The sequence below is a fragment of the Ovis canadensis genome, chromosome 1, assembly GCF_042477335.2.
Source record: "Ovis canadensis isolate MfBH-ARS-UI-01 breed Bighorn chromosome 1, ARS-UI_OviCan_v2, whole genome shotgun sequence".
Classification (NCBI taxonomy): Eukaryota; Metazoa; Chordata; class Mammalia; order Artiodactyla; family Bovidae; genus Ovis; species Ovis canadensis.
Window position 1 is genome coordinate 188,613,405 of NC_091245.1, and position 22,409 is coordinate 188,635,813.

Below are 22,409 nucleotides of genomic sequence, written 5' to 3' on the forward strand. Positions count from 1 at the left end.
TCACTTTGTTTAGAGTTTTTTTTTTTAATTAATTGTTTAGACTTTTAAAAGTCTTTTATGAGAAGACAAAAAAGATGAACTAGCATTGTATTTAGATGACATTTTTTCATGGACAGAAACCTGGATACTTGACCTTGCCCTTGAGTGTAAAGCTAAGGGCTTTATATCCCTTACTCAGCACCCAGCATAGAGCAAGCAACATAGTAGTCACTCAACAAATAGTTGTCAGATGACATTTAATTCTCACAACAGTCTTCTAGGGCTCCATTATTATTATCCCTATTTTATAGCGACAAAACTAATGGTTCAGAGCAGTTAAATTTTCTTTACTAAAAACTGATGCTAACAATCTCTCAGCCTCCTTTAGTAATCTAAACCCTGAGTCCTTTAATCTCAGCCTGTCTTGATCTGCTTCCAAAACCATTCATGATCTCCATGGCCCCTGAACCCAGGTTCTGGCTCCTTATAATGGCCTTGTACTTGGTCTTCTAATCTGGGCCCTTATCTACTGTTCCTCCAGGGCTGAGTTGCCTCGGCCTAGTCTAACTCCTGGGACCCAAATCCTGCTAAGGTCCTTCAAGGTCAGTATTCCTGTCCAATCCCTATATATTCACTTATTCAAATGATTTATTGTCGCTCTCCACAGGCTAGGTTTTATGCTAGGTACCATGACAGTCTCTGCCCTTGGGCAAAGAGAAGCCCCTGCAATATGGGCACGTTATGATAGGAAAACAAGGAACTGGGTAACTGGGAATGATTTTGGAAGAGAAATATAAACAGGAATGTTCCCTCAGGAATAATTCCTGGTGCAGGACGTATTTAACATTCTTACACATGAACAATAAAAAACACACACAATAGAATAATCTGGTTTGCAGATAGCTCCAACATCTTTTCCAAGGAATTAAGTGCAAGTTGATGGAGATGTACTGTAAAAAGAGCCAGCATGCTGTCTAAAACAGTTGAACAGGGCAATGTGCACTGCGGTGTTGGCAAACATCAGTGAATGCATTTAGAAGAATGCAATCTAGTCTATTTATAGGAGGATGGGATTGGAGCTATCAGGGAGCTTTTTCAACAAATACTTGGGATTCTACTGTCTGGAAGAAGGCATATGCTGGGTACTGCAGGTTGTAAGAAAATGAGGGAGATGTAGCTCCTACTCTCAAATACTCTGAGAAAAATATTGGAAGAGTTCAGTGAAGAAAGTAGTATTTTAGATCAAAGTGAAAGTGAAAGTTGCTCAGTTGTGTCCAACTCTTTGCAACCCCATGGACTATACCGTCCATGGAATTCTCCAGGCCAGAATGCTGGAGTGGGTAGCCTTTCCCTTCTCCAGGGGATCTTCCCAACCCAGGGATTGAACCCAGGTCTCCTGCATTGTGGGCAGGTTCTTTATCAGCTGCACCACAAGGGAGTTTTAAATTATGGGTGAGATTTGGATGGGTGGATACTTGTGAGGGAAGTAGAGAAAATTCGAGGTAGATGAAAGAGCATAAAGCAGCCAGGTAGGAAAATTTAGACTATTGTCCTAGGTTGGTGACGGTTCCAGGTTGGCTGATGGGTAGAGGACATGGAAGAGAGAAGTGTTTGAAAGGTACAATAGTGAACCACCTGTCTTGGGAGTCTGCATTTGATTGGCTGGGCAGTGAGAGAGAGGTAACAGCAGGATTTAAAGATTTCTGAGTAATAATTTAGTAAGCTGAGTCTGGCAGTAAGGTGTAGGAAAGGGTGGGTTGGGAAGACACATGGATCAGTTAGGAGGCCCTTATAACAGTCAGGTAAGAGGAAGTGAAGTCCAAATCAGGTGCTGCTAAGAAAAGAAAGGAGAGTACATGGCACCCTACTCCAGTACTCTTGCCTGGAAAACCCCATGGACAGAAGAGCCTGGTAGGCTGCGGTCCTTGGGGTCGCGAAGAGTAGGACACGACTGAGCGACTTCCCTTTCACTTTTCCCTTTCATGCATTGGAGATGGAAATGGCAACCCACTCCAGTGTTCTTGCCTGGAGAATCCCAGGGACGGGGGAGCCTGGTGGGCTGCCGTCTATGGGGTCGCACAAAGTTGGACACGTCTGAAGTGACTTAGCAGTAGCAGTAGCATAGATTCCAAAGACATCTTGGGAGCAAATTCTACGGCAATGTTTCTTAAAGTGCAGTCTAGAGCCAATCTGCATGGAAATCATCTGGAGAGAATCCTGTGTATCATCCCAGACCTACTGAATTAGAATCTCTGGGGTGGGAGAGTCTGGGGAATCTATGTCTTCAACAAGTCACCTTGGTAACTTTTATGTAGATGGGAATCATCATTTTATAGGCATGGCACATAACTCAATGTAAAGGGAGAAAGAAATTTTCATGATGACTCCAAGGACTGGCTGGGCAGTGGGTGGTGGTGGGGTAATTGCAGGTTGAGTGTGAAAGAGCGGTTGTGTCATTAACAGATCTAGAAAGCCTGAGAGAAAGGAAAGTCTCGCTGGGACTATGATGTCTTCAGTATGGATCCTGTTGAGGTGGGACATACTCATGGCAATGTCCCATATGGGGTTTGGAGTTGGGGGAGAGATTTGTAAAACATATTGTAGAGGTAATAGTTAATGTCATGGGAATGAATGATGTTTGTTAGATTTTAAAAAGTAAAATATGGGAGATGTGGAAGATAGTGAGAGGAAGATGAAGTAGATCATAGAGTGTAAATGAGGTTCCACAGTGAAGGCAGAATGGCTTACAAATATGACTGTTGGGATGGACTTCCTGAAATATGGCCTACAAGTTACACCAAGTTTGGGGCTGGAATTATGTTGGGTGAAGTTAGATTTCTGCCTGCAGAGACGAATATTTGTGGGGAATTTGGGGGATAGGTGGGAAATGAAGTGGGCTAGAAAAACCCTCTGCTGCTCAAGGAATTCCTCTTCTTAGTTCACCAAAGCTGGGTATTTCTTATCAACAGCAAGTAACCATTTGCCTCTAAGGCAAAGAGAGTCTAATAAAGTGGGAATCACTAACTGATAATTGGAAAGAAAATGGAGACGCAAAGGGCGAATTGGGTTGAACTGTCTTCTCGTGAAAATTCCTATGTGTGAGTCCAAACCCCTACTACCTTAGAATATAACCACATTTGGAGATAGGGTCTTTATGGAAGTGATTAAGTTAAAATGAGGTTGTTGGGGTGGCCCCTGACCAACCTACTGTGTCCTTATAAGAAGAGGAAGTTCAAACATTTAGAAGGAAGACGTTCAGAAGGAAGATGACATGAAGACAGAGGGAGAAGGTAGCCAACTACAAGCCCATCGAGAAGCCTCAGAAGAAACCCAGCTGCCGACACCTTGATCTCAGACATCTTGCCTCCACGGCTGTGAGAAAACAAATCTTTATTGGTTAAGCCACCCAGTAGGTGGTACTTTGTAAAGGCAGCCCTAGCAAAAGAATAAAGAGGGGAGGGGCCTATGTGGGTGATAAGAAAGAGAAGAGAATATAAGAAAGACAAGAAGGAAGAGGAAAGGAGCAGTAGGAGAGTAGGTACTTCTCTCTCTCCCAAGAGGGCGATGGAGACAGGGCAGAGACAAGGAGGTATTTCAGGACACTGGAGATGGCCTGTTTTGCAGGTTTACATGATGTCCTAGACCACAGGAGAGGACAGAGCTCCAGGAAGAAAAGAGGCAAGTCAACTACTCCAGGTTTGGGGATATTGGGGAGAAAAGGGTTGTGTTTAGCCATGGATGATTTATAATAATAAAAATGGAAACAATCTAAGTACCTGAAAATAAAGGAATCATCTCATAAACATGTCCTGGGTAATTATGCCACATGAAAAACCATCTACATTAAAAGAGTTTGAAAAGACATGGGGCAAAGCATAAAATATGATGTTTCCATTAAAAAAACAAAACGTAAAATTGTATTACAGCATGACTGTGTGCGTGCTAAGTCACTAAGTCCTGTCCGACTATGCGACCCTATGGACTGTAGCCCGCCAGGCTCCTCTGTCTGTGGGATTTTCTGGGCAAGAATACTGGAGTGGGTTGCCATGCTCTCCTCCAGGGGATCTTCCCAACCCAGAAATTGAACCTGTGTCCCTTGCATTGCAGGCAGATGCTTTACCACTGAGCCACCAGGGAAGCCCTTCTGTGCTCTACAGTATGACCTTATTATCTATGTATTTTAATTACAGTAATTTGTATCTGTTAATCTCAAATTCCTAACTTATTCCCATCCTGCTTGTTTTCTAAGTCTGTGAGTCTGTTTTTTGGCCATGATGCATGTTTTCCAGGATCTTAGTTCCTCGACCAGGGATCAAAACTGAACCTTGGCAGTGAAAGCATGGAGTCCTAGCCACTGGACCACCAGAGAATTCCTGTTTCTGTTTTGTAAATAAGTTCATTTGTGTTAGAGTTTACATTACACATTTAATTAGTATAATAATTTCTACTAAGTGAAGTTAGAGAAAGACAACATCATATAGTTTTTTAAAAACATCATTAATTTAAGAGTATTCATAGCCTCTTTTACGTCCCTTACCTGCTCCCTACAGAAAACTCTGCTTTGCTTATCCCCACTCCCTCAATCCTTGAACTTCAGTCTCACCATGTAAATCAAAGTTTTGTCCGCATGTGCTCGTGCATGTGCTGTGAAAAGTGGATGAGGACCTACTCTCTGACATCTTCTAGTGGCACAAGGTAGGGGGAGGCAGAGGCAAGCCAGGTACTTGTGGTCCCGGCCTGAGCTTGGGAAAGATAAGAGCTCAGGAGAGTGGTGTGAGAGGGTTGGAGTCCAGGGAAAATTGGGGAAAGAGGATTTTAAAAAGTGTTGCTGTGGGTCATATACTGGACACTCTTTGGTGTTTTCAGGAGAAGCAAATGTGCAAAGAAGAAGACTGGAAAGAAAGAAACCAAAACATTGGAAGTAGTTAACTCTGCATTGGTACGATTATTAAGCACTGACACTTTTATGTAAGTTTTGAATAGAACATGACTCAATAGTAAGGAGCAATTATTGTTGTTTAAAGGAAGTACACATATTAGTACTTTCAGCAGAGTGATCTGGGCAGGTTGTATTGCAAAGGGTTAGGAGTGAATAGAGGTGATAAAGTGGGCTTAGATTACTTTCTCAAGGAATCACTATGAATAGGAATGACAGGCAAAAATCATGAAGAGGCAGGAAATCCAAGACATTTTTGGTGGGAGGGGGTTTTTAGAATAGTGAAACCTAAAGAATGACAACTGCTACTGCTAAGTCGCTTTAGTCGTGTCCGACTCTGTGCGACCCCATAGACAGCAGCCCACCAGGCTCCCCTGTCCCTGGGATTCTCCAGGCAAGAACACTGGAGTGGGTTGCCATTTCCTTCTCCAATGCATGAAAGTGAAAAGTCAAAGTGAAGTTGCTCAGTCGTGTTTGACCCTCAGCGACCCCGTGGACTGCAGCCTTCCAGGCTCCTCTGTCCATGGGATTTTCCAGGCAAGAGTACTGGAGTGGGGTGCCATTGCCTTCTCCAAGAATGACAAATGAGACATCAAACACTCTGTAAGGATGTATTGTTTTGAAACAGTTATGATAATTTGTGTGTCCTGGACGCAGAGGGAGTTTTATGATGTGATCTTTTACTAGCTTTGAAGAATTTCTCACTCGGTCCAAATAATACTGGTTGAGATCTAATAGGTAATTTCCTCAGCTGAGGCTTAACTGGGTCAATAGTCTGATTTTCCAACAGTCAAGACATTAGAGCTAGGGCTATAGTGATAACAAAGATAAACTTTAAAGGACTCTGACTGGTAAAGAGGAATGCTGATTCAGGAATGCTAATTGAAATCTGTAAACTCACAGTTAAATTGGATGTATATTTGTTTGTTAAATTTTGGGATTCCAGAAGTTAGAGGAAGGTGCATGATGCACAAAATTAGGTATATATCTTATGTGAGATATTAATGGTTTGGATTTATGTCCACAGCTGAATCTAAATATAGTCAAAGTTTGCATTAATTCTTAGGTGATTAATTAAATATACACTAAAAGAAAATGAAGTCTTGGAGGACACTATTTCCAATCTTCCTGGGAGGAAATCACAGGTGATGGTGATGATAGCTTATCCCAAAATGCTCCCTTGGAGGAAACATTAAGTAACTGTCATGTCTTCAAATACTCAGAGATGACTAATACAGGGAGTTGATGAAGCATTGGATTGGGTCTGTGACAGGTGACATACCTATTGTACAGGTTTCAGCTGGGAAGACTGTCAGATGGATACCTAAAAATAATTTTCTCAGACTTTCTCGGTGAGAGTCTGGAGTACATATTTGGAAGAGGTTGAGGGGGGTAGGAGGGAGTGATGAATGCAGATTGGTGTGGTTAATTAATGAAGCATAAAATTAGAAAGAGATATTAACTTGTCAAGAAGGTGTAAACAAAAAGACAAAAGGATAAATTTTTCAAGAACAGCCAGGGTGTGTATCAGGACAGGGGAAGCAGGGTGGCAGGTGTAGATTACAGAGACGGAGGAGGATAAACCACCACGTTGATGGAACTGGTGTCCAACTCAAAGTACAGTTGAGTTCTGGGGCACATCTGTCCCCATTTGTGTGAGCACAGAGTCAAAAATGAGCAGGAGAAATAATGGAGAAGAAATGCATTTGGAGAAATGCACTATGGAGAAAGTGTTTGAAGGAATTCAGAACAGGAGGAAGGTAACAAGTTCGAGGAGAAATGCAAAGCAAGGAAATGGAGAAGGGGAGGAAGAAACAAGTGTGTATTGAGGCTCTACTAGAAACAAGCAGAAACTTTCGATGCATCTATTTGGATGCCTCTGGATTAACTCAGGCTTTTAAATCCAGTTTCCTCATTAACAGATATACACCACTACGTATAATAGATAAACAGCAAGGTCCTACTGTATAGTACAGGGAATTATACTCAATATCCTATAATGATGACCCAGAAAGATGTTCTGGGGAGGGAGGTGGGAGGGGGGTTCATGTTTGGGAATGCATAAAAAAAAAAAAATTAAAAAAAAAATAAAAAAAAAAAATAAAAATAAAATAAAAAGAAACAAATATAAAAAATTAAAAAAAACATAATAGAAAAGAATATGAAAAAGATTCTATATAAATAAATCACTTTGCTGTACAATAGAAACTAACACATTATAAATCAACCGTACTTCAATTAAATTTTTAAAACTGCAGTGTCCTCAAACTTCTCTCTCAGAATGTGTGTGTGCCAACTACTTATGCAATAATGAATTTACATGCACAACTGAGGTACTTGACTCTCACCGATGGTGGGAGACTTCCATTTTCTACTTTGCTAATTTCTATAACATTTAAGTTTTTATAAATATATATTACTCTTATAATAAGACAAAATCAGAAAAAATTCTATCAGAATGAGGTTAGCTTCCATAGAAAAGCCACTTGTACCCCCAAATAATCATTATGAAGTGTTGTATTTATGTCAAATAAAATGTATCATAGTAGTCATAGAGATAAAAATACGATATAATAAAAGGATATTACTGGGCATATTAGACATCACACTCACATTTTCCTTAAAGATTAGGTTTAAAACTTCACCCTCCACCCCCAAAAAATGACATAAGTGTGGCTCCACTATTGCCCACACAACCGCATCTAAGATGATGTACATAGACTATCAAGTCTTAGATAACTGTGTGAATGATATTAGCAGCAGGCACAGTGGAACTCCCCTCTTCACCCCATATACCAGGCTGATAGTTATCTTAAGGGTCCCATGATTTAATTCCCAAATATCTGCCTAAGATTTTGCCTGCAATCCTTCTTTTAATTAATGCTCAATGGTTTTCAAATTTAGCTCAATGGTTCTCAAATTTAATGTACATAAGAATTACCATACATGTAAGAATTAAAGATTTTAAAATTTAAAAAATAAAAAAAATAAAAAAAAATGAAAAAAAAAAAGAATTACCATACAGAGTAGCACACACAAAAGCATATATCTTATACTTTATGGGGAGTTAAGGGATTTTTCAGAGATGATTTGGTTTGAACTTGTTTAACTTGCTGATTTAACAGCCACCTTGTTCCTTTGTATAATATGAGATTTGGCTCCACTTGAGAGAACTATCAGAAACTTAATTGGGGATTCTCTTTGCTGAATAAGAAAAGAATTAGAAAGCTTACTGTGGTTCAATTACCTTCTCAACTTTCCAAAACAAATATCCAATAAATGCTTAATTTCTGTCCTGACCATGAATCCTTTAGTAGTATAGGTATCCATCCCTTTTTTTTTTTTTTTCTGATATGATGGAGTCCTGTTATTAAGCCATTGGGTCTATTAATTAATCTAAAACAAATGAGTATGAGCATTGTAACTCTAAAGGAGAAATTGGAGAATTTGAGATACAACCTGTTGAGGAATCAAGCAGATTTTCAGAGAATGAACAGTGACTTGACCGGTCAAAGACAGCGGGTTAATTAGAAGGCCAGGGAGGCAAACCTAGGTCTGTTTTCCTTTCTGCCTTATCCTTTTGTTATTGGTGACATGTACCTAAACTCAGGAGCAAAGAGAATACACTCGGGTGCTCAGAAGGTTAAAAAAAAAAAAAAGAGCTCAGTCTATTATAGCGCTGGGTGTCTCTCATTACTGAAAGCACAGTACATAAATGATATGCAGAGGGAAAGCCCATTTGTCACTAGACCGAAAGAAGGCAACTTTCAGGCAAGGAATGGAGGTTTGCAGGTGACAGTTTAGGTGAAAACCCACCAGTCTGCAGATGTGTAGATGCATTTTCACCAACCTGTATAATTTCCATTCATTCACTGGGCGCTCCTGCAGCTAGAAAAATGAAAGCTTATACACACACATGTGCACAGGCACGGCCGATCACTTCCAAAAGTCCTACCCAAGGTTGGGCAAAGGAACAGACACACTGTAGCACTTGTTTTAAAAATCTAATTTCTCAAAGACCCAGGTTAGGCTTAAATGTTTATATTTAAAGCTTTGCTCTCCAACTCATAGGACCAGGTTACCTGGTTAGGGTCAGGATTAACTTCGTCCCAGTTGTGAGTGATGTGGCCTTGGTCAATGAATTCAAAAGGCTTGTGACAAACTGAAGGGAGAATCCTATACAGCCAGCTGTGGGGAGGAAACAAGGACACACAAAACTTAGGGTGGTGTTATGGGTGATGCCCAGACTGTCTCAGGAAGTACCATCAGGAAGACACTCAAGTCCACAACGATCTGTGGGCTTTAATGTGAGATGCAATGACGCAGCATCGCTCCTTAACAGCCACTGTTGCCCATAGCCCTGCCTCTTCTCACCTTTCAGCTCTACCCATCAAATGCAGAGTTGGAGGCTCTAGCCCTTGGTTGTTTCCACGCTGGCAAAGAAAGAACTGTCTTTCCCAATGACAACTATAAAGGAAGGGAAAGTACCTGGAGGGATATCTGTGCAGGCAGACCCACAGGAAAACATTAGCTTATATATGTCATTGGGTCCTAATCTTTGCTCTGGCTCTAGTTAAGTGAGGAAAATGAAGCCCACACAGTTTGAGACAATACAGGTGGTTTCTTTGTCAGTCTTGAAATATTAACCAATTTTCTTACTTAAAATTGTAAAATTAATTCATGCCAGTGTGAAAAATAATTCAAGCAATTTAAAAAGTCCCAAAAGGTAAAAGACTTTCTCCTCTAGTTTCTCCAGCACCAGTTCTCAGAGGCATTAGAACTGTTTAACAATTTTCTTGTATATTCTTTCAGATGTTTCCAATGTGTAATAAGCAAAATTGCCAAATTGCTGTACCATTTTAGTTTCACAACAATAATGAATGAAAGTGGCTGATTACCAACATCTTTACAAATATGCAGTATTATGGATAATTTTGACCTTAGGTGAAAAATGCTATCTAATTTTTATTTTGAATTACCTTTATTTATGAGTAAGGTTGAGAATCTATATGTTTATGGGCCCCCTGTAATTTTTCTGTGAATGACTTGCCCAAGTTCTTTACTGTTTTTCTATTGGGTTGTCTTTTTTATGCTAATTTGTAAGAGATTTAGGAAATTAACACAACTGTACTCTAAAATTATAAAACCATCCATATTTTCCTATAGCACATTTGTAGCTTTGTTTCAAGCTTCTCTGGTGACTCAGAGAGTAAGCAATCCATCTATAATTCAGGAGACCGGGTTTGATCCCTGGGTTGGGAAGATCTCCTAGAGAAGGGAATGGCAACTCACTCCAGTATTCTTGCCTGGAGAATTCATTCCAGGGACCGAGCAGATTGTGAGCAGGCAGAGGAGACTGTGGCCCGTGGGGTCACAAAGAGTCGGATGTGACCAAGCGACCAACACACACACAGCTTTGCTTCAGTGAGAGATGATCTTAATGAGGGAACCCTGAAGGACACCAGGAGGAGAAGCATCCAGAAGTCGAGGGGACACTGAAATGCACTAAGAGGGACCCACGTCCTCTCAGAGGCTGTTACCCTGACAGAGTACGGCAGGCAGAGGAATACCTCCTGGGGCAATGGAAGATTAGACCTGCTTGAACCGCTTCTGGCCCTTTAAGCTCCAGGACAGTCTACATCAGGAGGTGGAGGTGACCTGGGCTAAAACTGAGTCATTCAGGAGATCAAGCTAGATTTGTTCAGTTTTCTTGTTTCCTCGAGCTCTAGGTGAAGTGATCTCAGGCATTGGACTTCAGACCGTGAATTATTAATAACTATGCCTCGCTAGCATCTAGTAGTATACAAAATTGAGAACACGTATGTGTGTCTTAGAACCAACTGTGAGATTCTGGGCAAGTTTTTTGAGTCTATGTTCCTCATCCTTATCTCCTAGGATTGTTGTCAGGATTCAGAGTTTATGTACCAAGAATGCCTGGTAGAGTAGGTGCTCACTTAATAGATGTGTGTTAAATTGTTTATCTGTCTACCCCTATCATCTAGGTTGTTATGATGGTCCAGATTTTCCACATTCTCTGTCCTGGCTTTCACCTTCTCAGGACTGAAAGGATCAGCTAACTAATCATAAAAACCAACCCCTGATAGATATACTCTCTGATAGTTTTTCGGTGGGGGTGAGGAGTCCTGAACCCTGTGGTTTAAATGCTGCTGCTGCTAAGTCACTTCAGTCGTGTCCCACTCTGTGTGACCCCATAGACGGCAGCCCACCAGGCTCCCAGATCCCTGGGATTCTCCAGGCAAGAACACTGGAGTGGGTTGCCATTTCCTTCTCCAATGCATGAAAGTGACAAATGAAAGTGAAGTCACTCAGTTGTGTCCGACCCTCAGCGACCCCATGGACTGCAGCCCACCAGGCTCCTCCATCCATGGGATTTTCCAGGCAAGAGTACTGGAGTAGGGTGCCATTGCCTTCTCCATGTGGTTTAGATGAGTAGTGACTAAATGTAGGAATACCAGGCTTTCTCACTTAAGGATGGGGTTGGCTCCATCTTCCCCCTGGGGATTTTGAGCATTTTCAGAAAACTCTTGTGGATACCTTTGAAGAGTTCTAGACAGATGGGTGAACCGTGCCTAGTGTCCTTTTTTTTTCAGCCGAGTTTGTATAACTCCCCAGGCAGCACTACATTGCCCTGGACAGAGATTTAATTCTGATTCAGGGAATGGTGCCAGCATCTTAATGAAATGCCAACAGCTCCTTTTCAGCCTCCTGGAACAGAGCTCTACTCCTGCTGGCTAAAGATATTGCTGAATAATGGGGGCAGGCAGCAGAATTCGGAGTCCAGGTGTCCCGTTAGTGAATGGGTCATAAAGTCAAAAACATAGCCATGGAGGCCAGGCTGTCATAAATTAGAATGGACAAGAATTGTCTGTGTGCTTACCTTACCTTGGCTATCTGGGCTTGCAGAGAGAGAGAGATGATTAAATAGTGATAGAATTAATCCTGATTTGACAAGTATGGGAAACTATCTCTTCCCCTCTTCATCTGCAAATCTAGCGAGAGAGAAGCAATATTGATATTGATGTGATAACAGCACCTGCCACTCAATTTTCTGACAGCCTCTTAGGGATACCATGCATTAAAGGGAGACACTCTGTTATTGTGGCAATAATGATGATTATGGTAATTAATGTTAATTGAGCACTCACCAGGTACCTGGCAATGTGCTAAGGACTTTGCATACATTCTTTCCTTTAATCCTCTTCAAGACTATGAAATAAGCACTATTATTATCTTTTTTACAAATGAAAAACCAAAAGGCTCTAAGAGGGTAGATGACATGCCCGAGGTCACACAGCTGAAAAGAGCAGGAGCCAGGATTTAAACTCAGGAGGCCTGACTGCAGTGTGGGCATGATTAACCAGTAAGGGGAACAATCTATCATTTGTGTGGTCCATGATGCTCTTGTACTCGGTCTCATTTACTTCTCAGGAAGACTCTCTGGAGATAAACCCAATCATCTTCCACTAAGCTGTACAAGACTGCCTACCCTCTGCCCCCAACCTCCAATATAAGTAGCAGCCCTCTTTGCAGATACCTTCATCTGGTCTGAAATTCTTGCAACTGGACACAGCTTGTTTAAGTCACAACACATAACTGCCTCCCCAAATCACAACACCTACTGCATCTTATCTGCACCATAGGAGTTAACCAAGGCAGTGTGTCCACTGACCTGGCTTGTAGGACATGGGAACACAACACGTTGTGCTAATGAATGTGCTGGTTTCCAGCAAAGGCAAATTCCAAGGAGAAAAAACCTTATTAATTCAAACCACAAGGGGCCATAATACATGACCTTTCATCTAACCCATGCTTGGATTATCCAATATTTTCATCCAAAGAACATAATACTTCTAGTCAGCTGAGGAAGATATTGCACTGAATCTTCTGTAACTTTGAGTTAATCAGTATTTTAAAAAAAAAAGTAAAACAAAATTGGACAATTCCTAGGGGAAGTCCAGATTATGAGGAACATTTTTTTCTGAGTACAAGCAATAATTTGTAAATGTCACTAGACATGTCTGTTTTCTAGGCTCTATGCAGCTGTTCTCTCCACCTCTTCCAACAGTCACTTGATTCTAGCTGGAGATGAGATTCATCCTTCCCTGACTATGATCCAAGGCACAGTCTATAAGAAGCAGGATTTGGGGCAGCCCTGGGAGGTTGTGGCCCAAGTATAGGAGGCAGAATTAAATACTAGTTATAGCTCCCATACCTTCTTTTATTGGTGCTCCGTGGACAAGTGAAAGCTGATCCTGAGAGCTGCTCAGCATACAGATTGTAGGGGCAAACTTGAGGATTATTCTAAAACAAAGGAGGCAATAAATGACATCACTCCATCAGAAAGGTATCCCACCTTCCCATGAAACAACTCAGTGGGGGAAGTTCTGGCTTGGATGGGGATGCTCTGGGTCACTTACTGCACATGACCATCTTCAACCTATATATCCTTCTTATAATAATGTTTTAGGTAACTTATTGTATAAAATTTATAAATTATAACCTATCTCACCCTTCAGAAATATCCCAGTGCTGACATATGAGTATATGTCTTTCTATTCTTACCCTCCAAAATGGGGATTCTGTGACATGTGTAGTCTTCTTAATAATTAGCACATTAAAATAGAGAAAACAATATATCATGAGCGTTTTTTATGCCATGAAATAGTCTTCAATTTTTTTGAAAGATTTTTGTTTGCCATAGTTTTTATTGTAACCAATACTAGTGTGAATATCTTTGTGTACACATTTTAAAACAAGGGCTGATTATTTTCTCCCCATTGTCATATCTTATGCTGTTCAAAGAAGTATAAGAAAGTCCCCTAACCCTGAACATGGGGGATCCTCCTGAAAGCCCTACAGTTAGTCTTACTTATTTTGGGATAAGTGTTTTGCCATAGGTAATCATCATCCAACTTTAATTTTTGTATTATTGCTGTTCAGTATCCCAGTTGTCTTAACAATCTGTAAAACTTTTAGACAGTTCACAGGCTAATACAATAGCTATGGTGGGAAGAGGCACTTGACCTGAAGGCTGGTATTACATTCCCTTAATTCAGAGCTCTCTAATTAATATTTTATTTACTCATACCTGTCCTTCTGGCAGGGCACCTGGGCAGCGAGGGTCCTCTGAGACACACTCATTCCCGAATCCAGAAATGTACTGCATGTGACAAGACACAAAGGCCACCATCAATGGGACTTAAAGGGTATTCTGCTATTTGACTATCTACGAAGGTAAGAAATTTCTCTATGGACATGTGTTTATCATGTTCTATACATCATATCTTTACTATGTCTTGGCATGTGACCCATTTAGGACAGATAATTTCCCTGCGTGAATTTCAAAGACCCACAGTTGATTGGGAGAAGAGTGCTGGATATTGCATAGACTCACCTCCCCTAGCTGTACTTACTTAATTGATTTATGGGCTTGTTCTTAATTGTCCCACTCCAAGAATAGGTTCTTTAATTCTGGGTCCATCAGGGAGTTCCTGAGAGGGGAGATGGGCTCAACTCCAGGTTAGTAAGATCTTGCTTGCCTAGATAGAAACCTCCCTGAGGTTGGCGCTCCACTCCCCCTCCGTACACTGAAACAAGCAGCTACAAGGAGATGTGTGGATCCAATCTGACAGCAAAACCCTTGAGAAAAAGCCGTCCAATCAACCTGGCTGCAGGCAAAAGCCTATGTCATCTGGGTCACATACAGAGCACTTGTATATATGTTTGCATCTATGTGGATACAGGAAAACAAAATTTGAAGATATGGGTGGCCTTCAGGAGAAGGGTCAGACCGGAATCTGTCCTCAGTGGCACAAAGGAGTGCATTCTGCCTGCCATCTGTTTACTTTACATTCAGAGAGAGGAAAAGAGAGTTTCTCAACAAAGTGTGTAGGTCCCCTGAAACTGACTCTGACAACACTTAACACACTTGTGAGTTCTTGTTCACTCCCTGGCTTTTCTGCTGGTTTATAAGCTCCATAAAGGCAGGAACTACAGCATCTTGTTTACCTCTATATATGACTTGTGCCTTGTTTATAGAAGGTACTCAATAGATACCTATTGTTTTAGTTTCCCTTTGAAGCCTATGCCAGCGCAAGAGTATGTATCCTGCTCTAAGTAGGGTTGTGTGTGTGTGTGTGCACGTGCGTGCGTGTGCTAAGTTGCTTCAGTCGAGTCCTACTCTTTGTGACCCCATGGACAGCAGCCTGCCAGGCTCCCCTGTTCATGGAATTCTCCAGGCAAGGATACTGGAATGCGTAGCCATGCCCTCCTCCAGGGGATCTTCCCGACCGAGGGATTGAACCCACATCTCTTGCATATCCAGCATTTGCAGGCAGGTTCTTTACCAGTAGGGCCACCTGGGAAGCCCAAGTAGGGTTAGGATCAACCCCCCACACCCTTTTCTCTAACTTAAACATCAAAAACGGCTGTTTTCTTCCCATAGTTGTTTCTTAAATGTACTTAGTTTTAGCCCATGAAGATGAAAGTGCAGCCTCACTCAGTGAGTGAAATACCACCATCTGAGCACAGTCTCTAAGAGATATAAGAAGGATGTAAGTGGGTGGAGGATAAGCCCTCCAGAGTTCTCAGCAGCGTGCAGAAGGGTGAGCTTGATGGAATACACCTGCACGTGTGAGCACCGAGCAGGGCAACAGCTGCCCATACTTGGAAGGAATATCAAATGTGAAATGTTAGAACCTAGAAAGCAATGGAACGGAAATTATTCCTTTTTGCCTCCAGACACAGTATTTTTTTTATATTTGAAAATCTATCAGCACTAAAAACAGCGAGTTATATTACACACAGATTGGTTAACAGCAGTGGCATGTAGTTTGGAATGATTTCTTTGGGGAAATGGCAGAGACCATCCAACATTATGACTCTCCACTGAATACAATTTTCTTCTCTCTAAATGAACCTCATGCTCACCAGCAAGAGGATTGAATCTGAGCTGCTGAGAAATGGTAATGACTCCAGATTATCTTTAGCTCTGTGGAATGGAATTTTAGACCAGTCTTGACTGAAGCCACAGGGTGTCACAGTGCCTTCACTATGTTCCGCTGCTGCGTTGTTTCTGCAACGGGAGGCAGGCAGGTCTGAGTGCTGAGTAAGACAGCTGAGGTCTCTGGCAGGAGTGAGTAGGTTTACTCATTAACTTGCTTCATTCTTTGCAATTGCCGGCCTCAGAGCAGAGTCCAGGGTGATTTGTACATTGGAAACAGAGGAAAAGAGTCTCACTATGTGTAGTTTTAAAGCATTTGCTTCAGACTGCTTTAAAAAATAGAAAAGAAAGTAGAAAGAACAGCTGGTGGTTTGGAAGGGAGCCACCCAACTTGGAGAGAGGTGTGAGTTCTGAACTGGTTTCCCACTCTTAGCTGCGGGGCATTGGCTGAAGAGGAGGGTGGAAACTGCTGAGTCATTCTCAGACCAGTTGGTTTTCCAAATCTCCTGAGAGAAAAATTACAGATGAGTTTGTTAGAGCTTTAAATATCTTGTGCCTCACTGCTGAATATATCAGAATGGAGGAAGCAGTGTTCTGCAGCTGCTTTCCCAAGGCTTTGAGATCAAGGGCAGAATCTGAACTCTGCTCCTATAGGCTGTGAAAATCCAAGCTTTCAACTCCAGCTGATTCAGTGACTATACAAATACATCTTATACAAATAAATAAATAAATCTGACATTAAGTGTGTGTATTTATATGCTTTCTTCAATCTGGATTTCTGAATAATTTTATCCAACATAAAAATATGATTTTGTTCCCTTCCAAGAGAATTATACACATCCTTTCCACATCCCTTCTAAAGAACAAATGACTGAACTCCATATCATTTCAGTAGCGTCAGTTCTTTGGCAGTTCCCTAGTGTACAGACTTCTAATTCTCACTTGGTCCCCAGGATATGATTTACTTGTCAGAGTAGTTTTATGAGGTGCTTTCGCCTTAATCTGATTCTGGATAACACCCTGATGGGATGAGCAGATGGTGTACCTCACCTCCTTTTACAGGGCATGAGGAAAAGTGAGAGAAGTCAGGGCAGAGATGGAACTATAGCTACCTTTTTCTCCTTTGTAAAGGGTCCAGTATTTTTAGTTAACCTTGTTGGGAACATAGATTATAGATTGCTAGGTGAACTTGCCGATTATTGCAAGTGGATTAAACTGCACTAGGCTGAAGAGTGAGTGGCTCTCCAAACATATCTATGTCTTAATCCCTTGAATTTGTGAGGGTTGCCTTATATAGCAAAAGAGACTTGGCAAATGTGATTAAGAATCTTGAGATGGGGAAATGTCCTGGATTATTTGGGTGTGCCCTAAATGCAATCAGGGCTTCCCTAATAGCTCAGTTGGTAAAGAATCCACCTGCAATGCAGAAGACCCCGATTTGATTCCTGGGTCAGGAAGACCTGCTGGATAAGGGATAGGCTACCCACTCCAGTATTCTTGGGCTTCCCTGTGGCTCAGCTGGTAAAGAATCTGCCTGCAATACGGGAGACCTAGGTTCGATCCCTGGGTTTGGAAGATGCCCTGGAGAAAGGAAAGGCTACCCACCCCAGTATTCTGGCCTAGAGAATTCCATGGATTGTATAGTCCATGGGGTCGAAAAGAGTCAGACACGACTGAGCGACTTTTCACTTCACTTAAATGTAATCACATATATTCATAAAAGAGGGTGGTAGAGGAGGATTTGATGACAGAAGAGGAAAAGGTGATATGATGATGGAAGCAGAAGTCAGAGTGATGCACTTTGAAGGTGAAGAAAGGGACCATGAATCAAGAAATTTCTAGAAGCTGGAAATGCAGGGAAATGGATTCTTCCCTTGAGTCGTCAAAAGGAACCAGCTAAACACTTTGACTTTAATCCATGGAAACAGATTTTAGACTTCTGAACTCCAGAATTTATTTTCCAGAAGAAAATAAATTTAGTCATTTTAAGCCATTAAATTTGTGGGAATTTGTTACAACAGAAACAGGAAAGTGATACGATAATTATGTAGAGTGGGGGTCCCATCTTCAACTAACCATTAGAATCACCCCCAAAGCTTGTTAAATACAGACCCAAACCTAGTAAATCAAAATAGTTAGTCCTGGGGCCCAAAGTCTGCTTGTTAAACATCTCTTTTCTATAGAAATGAGGAAATCAAGACTTGTAGAAGTGAAACAGCTTTAGAACATAGTGAGGTTCATTTAAAATTAAATTTTATTATTATATCCTTTGAATTTTCTTCCCCCAATTGTGCTGCTTTTATGTAAATATGATTTCATTTGAGGCTCTGGGTTGGCATATCCATTACAAGGAATAAATAAAAGCAGATTTTTTTTTAAACTTAAAATGTGTATTGATTAGAATGATGCAATCTGGCTTTCTGTGTTTGGATCTGTGATCTCTAGAGCTAACCTTTCCTTGCAGAGATTAGACAGCAGGCTGGTAAGAATGCCTTTGAAACTGAGAACAAAGACCAGCATGCAATTTACATTGGTGTGCTGGTGCTGTGCATATTAAGTTTCTTAAAAATTTCGGCAGGATAGGATTTTATATATTATTTATTTATAAATGGTAAGGATGTTTTCATCCTGCTGAACTTCCTCTAGGATTTTCATCAGGAAATAAATTTTTATGTACTCCCCCTCTTCTAAGGCTTCAACTACCATCATTGATATGATGACCTACTGTATCTTGTCTCCTGGGCTTCCCTGGTAGCTCAGATGGTAAAGAATTTGACTGCAGTGCAGGAGACAAGAGTTCAATCCCTGGGTTGGGAAGATCCCCTGAGGAGGAAATGGCAACCCCACTCCAGTATTCTTGCCTGGAAAATTCTATGGACAGAAGAGCCTGGTGGGCTGCAGCCCATGGGGTCACAAAGAGTTAGACATGACTGAGTGACTAACACACACAGACACACACATTTCTAGTCTCCTAGCTCTCCCCTCTTCCCTAAGTTCCAAACACATACAACTGACCATGTCTTGGTATCTCATCTTTGGTTATCTCTGGAGCAACTCAAATTTGACTCTTGGATCTCAGAACAAGATCCAGAGTCTGTGTGTGCCGCGCCTTTGCACTCGCTATTTCTTCTAGCCCTGACCCCTTCTAAGTTAGTCAATTTCAACTTCTCTCTTAAGACTGAGCTCAGGAAGAGTTTCCCTGGTGACTTAGATGCTAAAGAACCTGCTTGCAGTGTGGGAGACCTGGGTTTGATCCCTGGGTTGGGAAAATTCTCTGGAAAAGGGAATGACTACCCTTGCCAGTATTCTTGCCTGGAGACTCCCATACGTATTTTTCAATTGCAGATTAAATAATAAGGAATTATTTCCTAGAGGAAGTGCTAGGACTTCTGTTGGTCAAGGGCTGATTGTGAGCCTCAAAATAACTGAATAGATTAAACATATCTAACTGGTGGGCTGGAGGCTGTCCAGGAAACTGTAGCGACAGGAAGGTGTGTGAGAGTAGGGACTGGCAAACAGTCACAGGGAGAACTGTGTCTGTCCATAGTGGAGGAGAGCCCTTATAAGGTCTATAGATTCCCAAGACAATATATGAACTGAACAAGACAAGAGATAGACAATTAGACTGTCATCTATTTTCTTTGTCATCCCCCAGCCCCCGCCATGCTTACGGCAAAGCCTTGAACACAGTAGCTTGGACCAGGGCCTCTCTAAGTTAGTGTTAACCCTGGCTCTCTGGAATTTTCAGAAGCCTCCATGAATTGTGGCTGAAGAAACGACAGCAAACTGGCCAGATAGTTTCTTACCTTCAACTCAGTCATTTTCCTTCTGCTGCAGGTATGATGATTTCGGGAAACCCAGGCCCAGATGCTTCTGCTTCTCCTGCAAACCACCCTCTGGGTGTTATTCCACTTCTTCACTGTGCTCACTGGCCAGCAGGTCACTCAGATCAGTCACAGGCATTTCCTAACCGGGCTACGCTAGGGAGAAAGTCCAGCATGCGTGTTCCCAAACTGCTTTCCTAATTGCCTTGGGTTTTTATTAAACCTGGGCTGTTTCTAAAGAGTTTGCAGAGGCCTGTCTCCTTTTCACCAGAGATAAAGGTTGATCAGTTATTTGTTTCAGGTAAGGGAAGGAGGCTCATCACTAAAGGCAGAGAATTTAAAGCTCTCTGTGAGAGGAACTGTGGCAGTTAATGCTTTCTGTGTGAGGCAAAGGCTTCTCCACTCAGTCCTGACTGAGGCCAGGAAGGAACACGGCGGAGTGTTCGCTCTCTGAGAGCAGAGAGGAAACTAACTGTGCCCTGACACAGGTGTTTTCACATAGCTGCCTGAGACATGGACCGGGTCTGGGCAGCTCTCCACAGTTGCCTCCCAGGGATGAGCTGGATGAACAGTTCAGAGCGAAGCACTCCAGTTAAAACCAATTTAGATATTTACTGTTGTTCCACTTAATTTCTCAAATGTATTTAGTGTTCTTATAAATTCCTCAAGAATATTATTTCCTTATGCTTGTATCCCTCTGACTTCCCTGGTGGCTCAGAAGGTAAAGCGTCTGTCTACGATGCAGGAGACCTGGGTTCGATCCCTGGGTTGGGAAGGTCCCTTGGAGAAGGAGATGGCAATCCATTTCAGTACTATTGGCTGGAAAATCCCATGGACAGAGGAGCCTGGTAGGCTACAGTCCACGGGGTCACAAAGAGTTGGACACAACTGAACGACTTCACGTTCACGTATCCCTCTAACAAGAGACCCAAGGGTTATTTTCCAGCCACTTTTCCATGACTCCCTTGTCCTTCATCTTGGCTACTCTCCTTAGCCATGGTCAGGTATCAACTTCACGGCTAATGGCATTCAGGAAGGAAGAAACCATATATTGAGTGCTTGTCATGCCAGATTTTCCCACAGACATTACCTCATTTAATTGCACAAAAACAATCTTGTAAACCAGGCTTTATTATCGTAAACTCAAGTGCAGCAGACCAGGCAGAACATGTAAATGGGTAAGGTAGGCTAAGTAAGTTTTAAAGATATATAAATGAAGTTCCAATTTTTAAACACTGGCAACTTACATAAGTGAATGGATGAATGAATGAATGAAGTCATTGTAACAGATTGTAAAAAATGCCCACAATTTCCTTTCATCCTTGTATACATGCTCCTTTGCAATGTGACTTTGCTGCTCCTCCCAACATGAGATGGAGTCTTTAACTTATCTCCCTGAATCTTACTTTGGCTAATAGCAAACATAACACAAGCAGAGGTTTGAAAAATGCTTGTGCTTTAGGATTTTCCCATTTCTTGCTACTTGAGACCACCATGCAGGCTAGCCTCCTTGAGAGTGAGATACCATCTGGACAAAGAGAGTGAGATACCATCTGGACAAAGAGAGTGAGATACCATCTGGATAAAGAGAATGAGATACCACCTGGATAAAATAACTTTTGGGTCTCTTAGAGAGATACAGGCATAAGGAAATAAGATTCTTAAAGAATTTATACCATGTTGCCTTTGTTGAGTTGTCCAGGCACTCAACAGCCAGCACTAGTTGCCAGATGTGTGAATGAAGCAGTGTGGCTGCCAGATGACTGCAGACACATATGTGATCCTAGGTGAGACCAGCAGGAGAACCACCAGCTAAACCCAGCCCAAATTGTGGACACACAGAATGGTGAGTAAATAGAATGACGTATTTTATGCCAGTAAAGTTTTGGGGTGTTTTGTTAAGCAGTGATAGGTAACTGATACAATTATGTCAAAAAAGCATGCATATAGATGTGAGTGACTATGGGCTGCCAGTCTGACACCTTCTGCTTTAGATAAATGGGTCTAAGCATCTTCCAGAGGTCCCCAGGCTCCAGCATACTGCAGTAGCAGCAGAATGATTTGTGTCTGAGGTGTTAGTGCAGAAAGACCAGCCCAAAGGTGCCATGTTGATAGAAACAAGTGACAGGTTGGAAGCACACTGTGTGGATTGATGCCTGCAGACCAGGGAACTTATAGCACATCTTAGCATATGTCAGCACAGACAGCTAACGTGGTATTACATAAGCTCCCCTGGAATTTATATGCAAACCTGGGAGAAAGGGGGAAGGTGTAAACCCCAGCTTTACTGAGGCTAGGTTTTTTATTATTCCTGCAGTATGCAGACTCAAAATCAAAAGTGAATTCAGGAAAAATATTTCTTGCATATCTGAGTTTATGAGTACATTGGCTCTTGAACTGCTATTGATCCTGGAAGCCAGAGTTTGGTGATTAGGGGGGAAAATGGATGGGAACCAATACGAGACAAAGGAAAAGGTTTATTGCTTTGATTTTCCATAAACTTCATGTGCTCTTTCTGAATCAGCTTTAAAGGCAGATTTAAGAGGTGTTTCAGTTCTTTCCTAAGATGTGAGAGATTTCTGAAAGAGTAAGAAAGTGGTAAGAGATCCTTGACAGAATGAAAATTATTTTAGGGGCCTGAAAATATTTAAAATCGAATAAACCTATCAATTTCCTATTTAGGGGTTTTTCCCAAGTGAGTTCACTT

The 22,409-nt window shown here is 41.7% G+C and overlaps 1 protein-coding gene across 1 annotated transcript in view; it reads right to left on the reverse strand.

The window, feature by feature from the left end:
• The window catches only part of HGD (homogentisate 1,2-dioxygenase), a 43,686-nt gene extending 23,539 nt beyond the window's left edge, over positions 1-20,147 (reverse strand). Inside the window, exons 1-4 of the mRNA XM_069554940.1 lie at positions 19,685-20,147; positions 14,025-14,096; positions 13,149-13,237; positions 8,998-9,103 (exon numbers count right to left, since the gene is read on the reverse strand). Coding sequence (XP_069411041.1) covers positions 8,998-9,103; positions 13,149-13,237; positions 14,025-14,096; positions 19,685-19,699 — 282 coding nt within the window. The 5' untranslated portion in view covers positions 19,700-20,147. The remainder of the gene's footprint in view (positions 1-8,997; positions 9,104-13,148; positions 13,238-14,024; positions 14,097-19,684) is intronic.
• Positions 20,148-22,409: the final 2,262 nt, after the last annotated feature.